Below are 14973 nucleotides of genomic sequence, written 5' to 3'. Positions count from 1 at the left end.
GTAGCCTAGTTGCCTCCCCACTACTGTATCCAGGATATGACCTAATAGCCTAGCTGCCTCTCCACTACTGTATCCAGGATATGACCTAGTAGCCTAGCCTATTCGGTTGAATGGTTGTGTGTGTGTGTGATACGGTTGTAGCCCAGGACACTGTAACTGTGGTGTTAATAGGAGACACATGGACACTCTATAGTTCAATCAAACAGGAGCAACACTGAAACACTGTTCTTAGTCCAGCTGAGAGTCCGGAGCCACCGGGTAAGGCCAGCAAACTGAACTGGAAACAGAAGAGTCACACCTCATAGACTTGAGCCCAAAGGCCGGTAGATGGCGATTTTTTTGTCCAAAGGGATTGCATTCAACCGGCGATGTAGTTGTATTCCCCCTGGACCTGTTTCTACCTAAAACATTCTTCATTCAAGCTGCAAATGTTTCGATTTCCTCCTTAAGATGATTTAATGGTGAGAAGGTTGAAAAAAAGGAAAATATGCGTACTTTCTTTATGAAACCCCATTTCCCCCACTGTGCTATGGTGGCCAATGCTACTTCCTGACATTGCATACAATGTTTGAACCAAGGATAAACAACAGACTGCTGCAACCTGATGTGTGCTGAATGTGAGTATATGTACAGTGGGGCAAAAAAGTATTTAGTCAGCCACCAATTGTGCAAGTTCTCCCACCTAAAAAGATGACAGAAGCCTGTAATTTTCATCATAGGTACACTTCTATGACAGACAAAATGAGGGGGAAAAAAAATGTAGGATTTTTAATGAATTTATTTGCAAATTATGGTGGAAAATAAGTATTTGGTCACCTACAAACAAGCAAGATTTCTGGCTCTCACAGACCTGTAACTTCTTCTTTAAGAGGCTCCTCTGTCCTCCACTCGTTACCTGTATTAATGGCACCTGTTTGAACTTGTTATCAGTATAAAAGACACCTGTCCACAACCTCAAACAGTCACACTCCAAACTCCTCTATAGCCAAGAACAAAGAGCTGTCAAAGGACACCAGAAACAAAATTGTAGACCTGCACCAGGCTGGGAAGACTGAATCTGCAATAGGTAAGCAGCTTGGTTTGAAGAAATCAACTGTGGGAGCAATTATTAGGAAATGGAAGACATACAAGACCACTGATAATCTCCCTCGATCTGGGGCTCCATGCAAGATCTCACCCCGTGGGGTCAAAATGATCACAAGAACGGTGAGCAAAAATCCCAGAACCACACGGGGGGACCTAGTGAATGACCTGCAGAGAGCTGGGACCAAAGTAACAAAGCCTACCATCAGTAACACACTACGCCACCAGGGACTCAAATCCTGCAGTGCCAGACGTGTCCCCCTGCTTAAGCCAGTACATGTCTAGGCCCGTCTGAAGTTTGCGAGAGAGCATTTGGATGATCCAGAAGAAGATTGGGAGAATGTCATGTGGTCAGATGAAACCAAAATATAACTTTTTGGTAAAAACTCAACTCGTCGTGTTTAGAGGACAAAGAATGCTGAGTTGCATCCAAAGAACACCATACCTACTGTGAAGAATGGGGGTGGAAACATCATGCTTTGGGGCTGTTTTTCTGCAACGGGACCAGGACGACTGATCCGTGTAAAGGAAAGAATGAATGGGGCCATGTATTGTGAGATTTTGAGTGAAAACCTCCTTCCATCAGCAAGGGCATTGAAGATGAAACGTGGCTGGGTCTTTCAGCATGACAATGATCCCAAACACACCGCACGAAGGAGTGGCTTCGTAAGAAGCATTTCAAGGTCCTGGAGTGGCCTAGCCAGTCCCCAGATCTCAACCCCATAGAAAATCTTAGGAGGGAGTTGAAAGTCTGTGTTGCCCAGCAACAGCCCCAAAACATCACTGCTCTAGAGGAGATCTGCATGGAGGAATGGGCCAAAATACCAGCAGCAGTGTGTGAAAACCTTGTGAAGACTTACAGAACACGTTTGACCTCTGTCATTGCCAACAAAGGGTATATAACAAAGTATTGAGATAAACTTTTGTTATAGACCAAATAAATTCATTAAAAATCCCACAATGTGATTTTCTGGATTTTTTTTCTCATTTCATCTGTCATAGTTGAAGTGTACCTATGATGAAAATTACAGGCCACTCTCATCTTTTTAAGTGGGAGAACTTGCACAATTGGTGGCTGACTAAATACTTTTTTGCCTCACTGTATATGTATTTTTCCCATTTTCTATTTATTTTTCCCTTTAAGGGCCTTGCGCGGAAAGGTGAAATGACTCAATATCGTCCTCTGTGTATCTGGGTGTATGAGAGTAATATAGATATGTTAGATTACATACTATTCACACATGCTTATAGCTGTGGTGTGTGTGTGTGTGTGTGTGTGTGTGCATCAATGAGTGAATGAGCGTGTTCGTTTGTGTGTATGTATGTGTTTCTCCCTGATGTCCTAACTAGCTCTCCCAGATGTAAGCCTGCAGGCAGCTTCCCTGCCTCTCTGAGTGGTGTGTTTTCACTACATAACACATTCACCAGCTATTAGGGCTGATTGATTCTGCACTGCCGCCTGTTTAGCGCTGCTTAAGTGTTTCTGTGAGGCCACTCAGGCAACCCTGTGCTCTGTGACGCTTTGGGAATGAACGGGGAGCAAGAAACACAGAGAGAGATGAAAAGAGAGGGAGAGACATGCAGATAAATAGGGAACAATTGAGAGAGAGAGAGAGAGAGAGAGAGAGAGAGAGAGAGAGTAGAGGCATAGAAAAATAAGGTAAGACGCAGTGAACTAGAGAGAGAGGAGGGAGGGAGGGGGAAAGAAAGAGGGAGAGGTTGAGAGAGAAAGGGGGAGAGAGGGTGGGAAGGAGTGTTTCTGCTATAGTGCTTCATGTATAGACCCCCTAATCATCACCTGAGAAAAACAGGCTTTATGTTAAAACACACCTACCTCTAATGTACCGTAACACACACACTTGTGTATCCGCACGAACACACACATGCACACACACGCACCTCCGCCGAGGCATTTGAAGTGCAAAAGGTCAAAGTTCAAAGGTAGCCTACCAATGCACCGATAGAAACATATGAAGAGATGATAAAGGCTACATAAGATAGAGAGATAAGATAACTAGGCTAATTATGATAAGGAACAATTTCATAGGAAACAGGGAGGAGGGAAATTATGTGTGTGAGTGTGTCAATGTCCAAGCTTGTGTGGTGACTGGTATAGGCCACCAAACCACCATCATGTCACTGTGTGTGTGTGGTGTGTTTGCATGCGCAAGGGATCAACTGGCTTTGTGAGAGATGACCTGCCTATCTGAGAGATCACCTGGCTTTGTGAGAGATGACCTGGCTTTGTGAGAGATGACCAGGCTTTCTGAGAGATCACCTGGCTTTGTGAGAGATAACCTGGCTTTGTGAGAGATCACCTGGCTTTGTGAGAGATGACCTGGCTTTGTGAGAGATCACCTGGCTTTGTGAGAGATCACCTGGCTTTGTCACCTGGCTTTGTGAGAGATCACCTGGCTTTGTGAGAGATCACCTGGCTTTGTGAGAGATCACCTGGCTTTGTCACCTGGCTTTGTGAGAGATCACCTGGCTTTGTGAGAGATCACCTGGCTTTGTGAGAGTTCACCTGGCTTTGTGAGAGACCACCTGGCTTTGTGAGAGATCACCTGGCTTTGTGAGAGATCACCTGGCTTTGTGAGAGATGACCTGGCTTTGTGAGAATTCACCTGGCTTTGTGAGAGATCACCTGGCTTTGTGAGAGATCACCTGGCTTTGTGAGAGATCACCTGGCTTTGTGAGAGATCACTTGGCTTTGAGAGAGATCACCTGGCTTTGTGAGAAATGACCTGGCTTTGTGAGAGATCACCTGGCTTTGTGAGAATTCACCTGGCTTTGTGAGTGATGACCTGGCTTTGTAAGAGATCACTTGACTTTGTGAGAGATCAGCTGGCTTTGTGAGAGATCACCTGGCTTTGTGAGAGATCACCTGGCAGTCATGAAGTTAAGGAGAGGAGGAAAGAAGTCCAGTAAGAGTACTGGGAGAAACCTGGACAGAGACGAAGAGACAGAGAGAAACAGAGAGATACGGAGACAGAGAGAGACAGAGACACAGGGACACAGGGAGACAAATAGACAGCGAGAGAGAGAGACAGACAAACAGACAGACAGACAGACAGACAGACAGACAGACAGACAGACAGACAGACAGATATAGTGTCTGAGTGCAGCTGGCTTCAGGCCAGAGACAGTTTTGTTTTACATCCCCACTCCCCTCCCTCCGGCACCAGTCTGTTAATCCCTTTCATTTACAAGCACCACTCAGCATCACCCAGTGCAGCTCTACCTGTGAGTGTGTCTGTGTATCATATGATGAAAGCCTTTCACTATTTGTATGCGCGTGTGGGTGTGCGCGCATACGTTCGTGTGTGTATGTGCCTACTGTATGTTTGCTTATTTGCGAGTATGATATGCCTTTCAGTATGTGTGTGTACTGTCCCTGGTTGTCCCTGGTTGTCCACTGTGTTTCTTAACCCTTTGCTGTCCATACGTGGTTCGAGAGGATCAGTATCATGGTGATTCTGCTCAACTGTGTCACCCTGGGGATGTACCAGCCCTGTGAGAACATCGACTGCACTTCAGACCGCTGCCAGATACTACAGGTCTGTCTGTCTGTCTGTCTGTCTGTCTGTCTGTCTGTCTGTCTGTCTGTCTGTCTGTCTGTCTGTCTGTCTGTCTGTCTGTCTGTCTGTCTGTCTGTCTGTCTGTCTGTCTGTCTGTCTGTCTGTCTGTCTGTCTGTCTGTCTGTCTGTCTGTCTGTCTGTCTGTTAAAACGTCACCCCTGCGAAGTGGTAATGCTTCTGCGACTAATTACTTTGTAAAAAGTGTTAGATAAATTCAGTTTCACCACTGTATCATTTGATGTATTGATTACAGTTGATTATTGACAACATGCGGTGAGAAGTGAGAACCCATTCCCCACCTTCCACACCAGCCTTTCTTTAGACTTCCTGTGACACTGGTGTGACTGATATATTGACTGACAGTGGTGTAAAAAGTAACCAGTTATCAGACTTGAGTAAAAGTAAAGATACCTTATTAGAAAATGACTAAAGTAAAAGTGAAAGTCACCCAGTAAAATACTACTTGAGTGAAAGTCTAAAAGTATTTGGTTTTAAATATACTTACGTATCGAAAGTAAATGTAAAAGTAGAAATCTTTTCACATTCCTTATATTAAGCAAGCCAGACGGCACAGTTTTCTTTAAAAAAATGTACAGATAGCCAGGGGCAGACTCCAACACTCAGACATTATTTACAGATAGCCAGGGGCAGACTCCAACACTCAGACATTATTTACAGATAGCCAGGGGCAGACTCCAACACTCAGACATTATTTACAGATAGCCAGGGGCAGACTCCAACACTCAGACATTATTTACAGATAGCCAGGGGCAGACTCCAACACTCAGACATCATTTACAGATAGCCAGGGGCAGACTCCAACACTCAGACATTATTTACAGATAGCCAGGGGCAGACTCCAACACTCAGACATCATTTACAAATAGCCAGGGGTACACTCCAACACTCAGACATAATTTACAAATAGCCAGGGGTACACTCCAACACTCAGACATCATTTACAGATAGCCAGGGGCACACTCAAACACTCAGACATAATTTACAGATAGCCAGGGGTACACTCCAACACTCAGACATAATTTACAGATAGCCAGGGATACACTCCAACACTCAGACATCATTTACAGATAGCCAGGGGTACACTCCAACACTCAGACATCATTTACAGATAGCCAGGGTCACACTCCAACACTCAGACATCATTTACAGATAGCCAGGGATACACTCCAACACTCAGACATCATTTACAGATAGCCAGGGTCACACTCCAACACTCAGACATCATTTACAGATAGCCAGGGATACACTCCAACACTCAGACATCATTTACAGATAGCCAGGGTCACACTCCAACACATTATTTACAAAGAAAGCATTTGTGTTTAGTGAGTCCGCCAGATCAGAGGCCGTAGGGATGACCAGGGATGTTCTCTTATTAAGTGTGTGAATTGGACCGTTTTCCTGTCCTGCTAATCATTCAGGTAACAGGTACTTTTGGGTGTCACGGAAAATGTATGGAGTAAAAAGGACATATTTTCTTTAGGATTGTAGTGAAGTAAAAGTGAATGTTGTCAAAAATATGAATCGTAAAGTAGATACCCCTAAAACGACTTAAGTAGTACCTTAAAGTATTTGTACCTTACACCACTGGTGACTGATATAGTGAACATTGCATTACATGTGCTGAGCGTTTGTTACGTAATTAACGACATCGTCTGCACACACGCACGCACAGACACACACACACACACACACACACACACACACACACACTACGTAACATAGAGAATCTGAAAGGCTGCGTGTGTGTGTGTCCTCTCCTGCTGTGTATAGCATGGCCCTGCTTGGAAAGGCTCAGTCAAACCTCCTTGTTTCAACACACAGGAGCCAAGGCCCCCGGCTGTAGCTCCCTATGAATAAGAAATGAAGCAGAACATTGTCAGGTTGTCAGTATCCACTATGAATGTTAGATGAGCCAGAATCTGTAAGGATTGTGTCCATGCCCATCTCTGGATGTGCATTTTTACTTTTAAATGGGCTGCGTGTGTGTGTGTGTGTGTGTGTGTGTGTGTGTGTGTGTGCGTGCGTGCGTGCGTGCGTGCGTGCGTGCGTGCGTGTGTGTGTGTTTCAGTGTCCTTGTATGTGTGTGAGGGAGCTAACTTCATCACACATCAAAATGATTAGCCCACACGTCGCTGAGCGACACATGTTCACACACATCTCCCCAAGCCCTCTCGACCACTCACATCGCAGTGTAATGAAGAACACACCAATAACAAAGGAGATTATAGGACCCCCCGCACCAAATAACAGCGTTTGACTACCTCTCTAATCAGTAGTGTGCAGATAGTGGATATCGGTGGTATAGTCCCAGCGCAGTCCTCAATATGTTCCTGTGCTTTAAACAGGGCCTTGAGAAAGTCTACACTTCCCTTGGATTTCTGTTACAAAGTGGGATTCAAATGGATTCAATTGTCGTTTTTTGTTAACGATCTACACAAAATACTCTGTCGTGTCAAAGTGGAAGACATTTTTTTTAAAGCTTAATGAAAAATAAAACACTAATATATCTTGATTAGATAAGTATTCAACCCCCTGAATCAATACATATTAGAATCATCTTTGGCAGCTGTGAGTCTTTCTGGGTAAGTCTCTAAGAGCTTTGCACACCTGAATTGTGAAATATTTGCCCATTATTCATTTCTAAATTCTTCAAGCTCTGTCATGGTGACATCACCAGGCAGGAAATTAGTTTGTAGACCAACAAACCTCTCTGCCAATAACAGCTATTTTCACTCCCAGACAGTCCGAGCAAAATTCTCTCTTAATAATATATGCCATTTAGCAGACGCTTTTATCCAAAGCGACTTACAGTCATGTGTGCATACATTCTACGTATGGGTGGTCCCGGAATCGAACCCACTACCCTGGCGTTACAAGCGCCATGCTCTACCAACTGAGCTACAGAAATTGTCCTTTACTAAGAAGCTATTTTTGTTTCTTTTTGACCATTTTAATTGAAAATAATCAATTGTTACCCAGAAATGATTTGACATTGAGATAAAAACATCTGTATTGGACCTTTAATGCATAACTAGGACACAAAGACATACAGTACATGCACACACACACACACACACACACACACACACACACACACACACACACACACACACACACACACACACACACACACACACACACACACACACACACACACACACACACACACACACACACACACACACACACACAGTCAGTGACAGATGCAATAATGTCCCAGTAACTCTGCTAATTGATAATCATTAACAAGTTAATTAAAGTAGTGTTTTGATCGAAGGTTGATGTTTTCATTGTTGTCCCATCTGCTAGTTGCGACAGAAAATAATCACATCCAATCAAGCCACTGTCGCTGGGCGGGACATTACACCCACAGCAGTGGTTTGGGCTAGGGTCCTTTCATTTTCAGAACACGAAAACGTGTGTGTGTGTTATTTTTTCTTCATCAACAGGTCTTTTCATCAGTTTCAAGAGTATGTGCTTCCTCATTTCGTATAAATCTGACAAATTACCTCTCTCTCTCTCTCTCTCTCTCTCTCTCTCTCTCTCTCTCTCTCTCTCTCTCTCTCTCTCTCTCTCTCTCTCTCTCTCTGTCTCTCTCTCTCTCTCTCTCTCTCTCTCTCTCTCTCTCTCTCTCTCTCTCTCTCTCTCTCTCTCTCTCTCTCTCTCTCTCTCTCTCTCTCTCTCTCTCTCTCTCTCTGTGTCTCTCTCTCTCTCTCTCTCTCTCTCTGTCTCTCTCTCTCTCTCTCTCTCTCTCTCTCTCTCTCTCTCTCTCTCTCTCTCTCTCTCTGTCAGGCGTTTGATGCGTTCATCTACATCTTCTTTGCGTTGGAGATGGTGGTGAAGATGGTGGCGCTGGGAATCTTCGGGAGACGCTGTTACCTTGGCGACACCTGGAACAGACTAGACTTCTTCATCGTCATGTCTGGGTTAGATCACTCTTCTTCCTTTCCTTCATCCTTTCCTTCCTGTGAAGAGTGTAGGTGGGAGCAAGGTGAATACTACTGAATCATAGATAGTACTGTACATACTCTGCAGATGTAGGGCTTCAACCAGCAGCCATGTGTTTATGAGAAAGTGCACTACCACACTGTGCCATAAAGCTGAAGACCTCTTGGCAGATGCTGCAGTAGACTGGATGCAGAGATGCAGAGGGCCTTTTAGACTCACATCTGTAGTTTAGCTTCTTCTGTTGTTTCCCCTTTACACGTTTCTGCTGTCAAAGCCAGGCTGTGTTAAAACTAGGGTTTGATGTCGAGCTGGTAAATGTCTGGTTTGATGTTGTTGAAATCAGTTGAGTTCAAGTAGATGGGTGCACAGACACACTCACACATGCATGTACGCACACACACACACAAGCAAGCACACACACACATACACACCACAACAACTCTCTCATACACACACACACACACACACACACACACACACACACACACACACACACACACACACACACACACACACACACACACACACACACACACACACACACACACACACACACACACACACACACACACACACACACACACACCACAGCAACTCATACATAGTCCCCTGCCCTCACCAACATGAAAACAGACCCCATTTCAAACCTTTAAACCTCTCTCTGAGAACAGGTTTGAAATCCTTGAAGTCATTAGAGATAATAGTGGGGAGTCTGAGGCAGTTGTTTGGAGCCTCTTCTGTGCTGTTGTCTGTTCTGTGCTGCAGGGCTCAGCTCACATGGAGTGTTGCTGTTGTGTTGTGATGCCTTACATAACAAGATGCTTCTGTCTGCTTTGAGCCACATGACATGCCAGGTGTTGGCGTATCTCTCTGTCTGTCTCTCTTTCTCTCTCTCCCTCCTGCTCTTTCCTTCTCTCTCTCTCTCTTTCACTTTCTCTTTCTCTCTATTTCTCCCTTTCTCTCTCTTTCTAGCTCTATAAAATCCTTATTAAAATAGTGTGTGTTTTTTAGGGGTGGTTGAGTTAGTCCAATGGGTAAAGAGCTCATTATAAATGCATAAGCTCAGCCTGTTCTGACAGCAGCCTCATCAACCTTTACAGTGGTCACCTATCATTTCCATCAATGATAGTGAGCTGTCCAGGCCCTGAGGCAGCAAAGCAGCCCCAAACCATGATGCTCCCTCCACCATACTTTACAGTTGGGATGAGGTTTCAATGATAGTGAGCTGTCCAGGCCCTGAGGCAGCAAAGCAGCCCCAAACCATGATGCTCCCTCCACCATACTTTACAGTTGGGATGAGGTTTCAATGATAGTGAGCTGTCCAGGCCCTGAGGCAGCAAAGCAGCCCCAAACCATGATGCTCCCTCCACCATACTTTACAGTTGGGATGAGGTTTCAATGTTGGTGTGCTGTGCCTTTTTTTTCTCCGCACACGTTTTCCTTCCAAACTTCTAAGCTGTAGTTTCATCTGTCCACAGAATATTTTGCCAGTAGTGTTGTGGAACATCCAGGTGCACATTTTTTGAACAGCAGTGGCTTCTTCCGTGGTGTCCTCCCATGAACACCATTGTTGTTTAGTGTTTTATGTATCGTAGACTCGTCAACAGAGATGTTAGTATTATCCAGAGATTTTAGCTATCCAGAGTCTTTAACTGACACTCCAGGATTCTTCTTAACCTCATTTAACATTCTGCGCTGTGCTCTTGCAGTCATGTTTGCAGGACGGCCACTCCTAGGGAGAGTAGCAACAGTGCTGAACTTTCTCCATTTATAGACAATTTGTCTTACAATGGACTGATGAACATCAAGGCATTTAGAGATACTTTTGTATCCTTGCACAACATTATGCAAGTCAACAATTCTTAATCTTAGGTCTTGTGAGATCTCTTTTGTTCGAGGCATGGTTCATATCAGGCAATGCTTCTTGTGAATAGCAAACAAAATGTTGTGAGTGTTTTTTAAAGGGCAAGGCAGCTCTAACCAACAGTCTCATTGATTTGACTCTAGGTTAAGGGACTCCTGACTCCAATTAGCTTTTGAGAAAGTCATTAACCTAGGGGTTCACATACTTTTTCCAACCTACACTGTGAATGTTTAGATTATGTATTCAATATAGATAAGAAAAATACAATAATTTGTGTGTTATTAGTTTAAGCACACTATGTCTGTCCATTGTTGTGACTTAGTGTAACGTCTGAGTCCGACTCACACTTCCAAACACTTAGATCCCCGGAATGCAGCCCACTTTCCAGCTCACTTTCCAGATCCCAATCACCGGAATTCTAATCACCTGTTCACACACCTGCATGTCATCATCCCACACTATTTAGTTCAGTTCCTGGCACCCCATCACTGTGAGGTATTGTTTGCTTTGAGACACACCTTTTCAGAGCTCTGGTTTTTCCCCGTCCTTCTCTCCTCCCGTGTAGTTTTTCCTGCCTCACTCACAACGCCTTTTGCTTATTCCCTGCCTGTACTGTTTTCCATTTTTGGACTACCGTGTATGACCTTCTGCCTGCCCCTGGACCCAGCTTCCTGCCTCCTCCTATGGTCCCTTTCATTAAACACCTGCTGCGCTCTGCGCTTGAAACCAGCTCTGTCTCCCTCGTGTTCATTAGACTTAGATGAAGATCAGATCAAATTTTGATCACCAATTTATGCAAAAATCCAGGTAATTCCAAAGGGTTCACATACTTTTTCTTGCCACTGTATATACTATATACATTTTACGGACACGGTATATTTTACAATAGTTATCTTTTGATTGTTTTTAGTCCCACCCTTCAGCCCCACTCAACCCCTCCCATCTATCTCTGAACACCATCCAGTTCCATCCTTCAGCCCCACTCAACCCCTCCCATCTATCTCTGAACAACATCCAGTTCCACCCTTCAGCCCCACTCAACCCCTCCCATCTATCTCTGAACAACATCCAGTTCCACCCTTCAGCCCCACTCAACCCCTCCCATCTATCTCTGAACAACATCCAGTTCCACCCTTCAGCTCCACTCAACCCCTCCCATCTATCTCTGAACAACATCCAGTTCCATCCTTCAGCTCCACTCAACCCCTCCCATCTATCTCTGAACAACATCCAGTTCCATCCTTCAACCTCCACTCAACCCCTCCCATCTATCTCTGAACAACATCCAGTTCCATCCTTCAGCCCCACTCAACCCCTCCCATCTATCTCTGAACAACATCCAGTTCCATCCTTCAGCTCCACTCAACCCCTCCCATCTATCTCTGAACAACATCCAGTTCCATCCTTCAGCTCCACTCAACCCCTCCCATCTATCTCTGAACAACATCCAGTTCCATCCTTCAGCCCCACTCAACCCCTCCCATCTATCTCTGAACAACATCCAGTTCCATCCTTCAGCTCCACTCAACCCCTCCCATCTATCTCTGAACAACATCCAGTTCCATCCTTCAGCTCCACTCAACCCTCCCATCTATCTCTGAACAACATCCAGTTCCATCCTTCAGCCCCACTCAACCCCTCCCATCTATCTCTGAACAACATCCAGTTCCATCCTTCAGCTCCACTCAACCCCTCCCATCTATCTCTGAACAACATCCAGTTCCATCCTTCAGCTCCACTCAACCCCTCCCATCTATCTCTGAACACCATCCAGTTCCATCCTTCAGCCCCACTCAACCCCTCCCATCTATCTCTGAACAACATCCAGTTCCATCCTTCAGCCCACTCAACCCCTCCCATCTATCTCTGAACATCATCCAGTTCCATCCTTCAGCCCACTCAACCCCTCCCATCTATCTCTGAACAACATCCAGTTCCATCCTTCAGCCCCACTCAACCCCTCCCATCTATCTCTGAACAACATCCAGTTCCATCCTTCAGCTCCACTCAACCCCTCCCATCTATCTCTGAACAACATCCAGTTCCATCCTTCAGCTCCACTCAACCCCTCCCATCTATCTCTGAACAACATCCAGTTCCATCCTTCAGCCCCACTCAACCCCTCCCATCTATCTCTGAACAACATCCAGTTCCATCCTTCAGCTCCACTCAACCCCTCCCATCTATCTCTGAACAACATCCAGTTCCATCCTTCAGCCCCACTCAACCCCTCCCATCTATCTCTGAACAACATCCAGTTCCATCCTTCAGCCCCACTCAACCCCTCCCATCTATCTCTGAACAACATCCAGTTCCATCCTTCAGCCCCACTCAACCCCTCCCATCTATCTCTGAACAACATCCAGTTCCATCCTTCAGCCCCACTCAACCCCTCCCATCTATCTCTGAACAACATCCAGTTCCATCTATCTCTGAACAACATCCAGTTCCATCCTTCAGCTCCACTCAACCCCTCCCATCTATCTCTGAACAACATCCAGTTCCATCCTTCAGCTCCACTCAACCCCTCCCATCTATCTCTGAACAACATCCAGTTCCATCCTTCAGCTCCACTCAACCCCTCCCATCTATCTCTGAACAACATCCAGTTCCATCCTTCAGCTCCACTCAACCCCTCCCATCTATCTCTGAACAACATCCAGTTCCATCCTTCAGCTCCATCCCATTTTCCCATCTTCAGTCTCTGATCTATCTCTGAACAACATCCAGTTCCATCCTTCAGCTCCACTCAACCCCTCCCATCTATCTCTGAACAACATCCAGTTCCATCCTTCAGCTCCACTCAACCCCTCCCAAAATCTCTGAACAACATCCAGTTCCATCCTTCAGCTACTCAACCCCTCCCATCTATCTCTGAACAACATCCAGTTCCATCCTTCAGCCCCACTCAACCCCTCCCATCTATCTCTGAACAACATCCAGTTCCATCCTTCAGCCCCACTCAACCCTCCCATCTATCTCTGAACAACATCCAGTTCCATCCTTCAGCCCCACTCAACCCCTCCCATCTATCTCTGAACAACATCCAGTTCCATCCTTCAGCTCCACTCAACCCCTCCCATCTATCTCTGAACAACATCCAGTTCCATCCTTCAGCTCCACTCAACCCCTCCCATCTATCTCTGAACAACATCCAGTTCCTATTTGAACAATCTTTATGACCATCCTTCAGCTCCACTAACCCTCCCATCTATCTCTGAAATGAAACAACATTTTTTTGGTTCCATCCTTCAGCTCCAGAGCTCAAGAGAAGTTCCCTTCCCATTCCAATAGTCTTGAACACCATCCAGTTCCACCTTCAGCCCCACTCAACCCCTCCTAGAAGTATTATATTATTGATTGACATCTATCTCTGAACAACATCCAGTTCCATTATTCAGCCCCACTATTCAACCCCTCCCATCTATCTCTGAACACCATCTTTATGACACACCGGTCTGTACATTTTTGTCTTTAAAATGAAACTGGTATAATTTTGGTCTTTAATGCAGAGCCCCAAGTTCATACCTTCCTCCCATTTTTCATAATGCTGCAATTAGTCAACATAGAGCAGACGTTTCCATTGTTTTTTTACAAAGATTATACCTTTTTATATATATAAAAATATTGTTTTTATCAATTATCATATTTGAGTTTTACCATAATATTTGCTGTAATATTTGTTCTGTCTTTTCTGCCCCATTAAACTGAAATTACCCATTTCTATCACATTTCAACATCCAGTTCCATCCTTCAGCCCCACTCAACCCCTCCCATCTATCTCTGAACAACATCCAGTTCCATCCTTCAGCTCCACTCAACCCCTCCCATCTATCTCTGAACACCATCCAGTTCCATCCTTCAGCTCCACTCAACCCCTCCCATCTATCTCTGAACAACATCCAGTTCCATCCTTCAGCCCCACTCAGCCCCTCCACTCAACCCCAGTCCCATCTATCTCTGAACAACATCCAGTTCCATCCTTCAGCCCCACTCAACCCCTCCCATCTATCTCTGAACAACATCCAGTTCCATCCTTCAGCTCCACTCAACCCCTCCCATCTATCTCTGAACAACATCCAGTTCCATCCTTCAGCTCCACTCAACCCCTCCCATCTATCTCTGAACAACATCCAGTTCCATCCTTCAGCTCCACTCAACCCCTCCCATCTATCTCTGAACAACATCCAGTTCCATCCTTCAGCCCCACTCAACCCCTCCCATCTATCTCTGAACAACATCCAGTTCCATCCTTCAGCCCTACTCAACCCCTCCCATCTATCTCTGAACACCATCCAGTTCCATCCTTCAGCTCCACTCAACCCCTCCCATCTATCTCTGAACAACATCCAGTTCCATCCTTCAGCTCCACTCAACCCCTCCCATCTATCTCTGAACAACATCCAGTTCCATCCTTCAGCCCTACTCAACCCCTCCCATCTATCTCTGAACAACATCCAGTTCCATCCTTCAGCC

The 14973-nt window shown here is 45.3% G+C and overlaps 1 protein-coding gene across 1 annotated transcript in view; it reads left to right on the top strand.

The window, feature by feature from the left end:
• The first annotated feature begins 2834 nt into the window (after nt 1-2834).
• Nucleotides 2835-14973, top strand: part of LOC127927313 (voltage-dependent T-type calcium channel subunit alpha-1I-like) — an 83790-nt gene continuing 71651 nt past the window's right edge. The window contains exons 1-2 of the mRNA XM_052513459.1: nt 2835-4640; nt 8478-8611. Of these exons, the coding sequence (XP_052369419.1) occupies nt 4551-4640; nt 8478-8611 (224 nt within the window). The 5' untranslated portion in view covers nt 2835-4550. The remainder of the gene's footprint in view (nt 4641-8477; nt 8612-14973) is intronic.

Source organism: Oncorhynchus keta, unplaced genomic scaffold (assembly GCF_023373465.1).
Source record: "Oncorhynchus keta strain PuntledgeMale-10-30-2019 unplaced genomic scaffold, Oket_V2 Un_scaffold_1198_pilon_pilon, whole genome shotgun sequence".
NCBI classification, from domain to species: Eukaryota; Metazoa; Chordata; class Actinopteri; order Salmoniformes; family Salmonidae; genus Oncorhynchus; species Oncorhynchus keta.
This window is presented reverse-complemented; position numbering and strand designations above follow the sequence as displayed.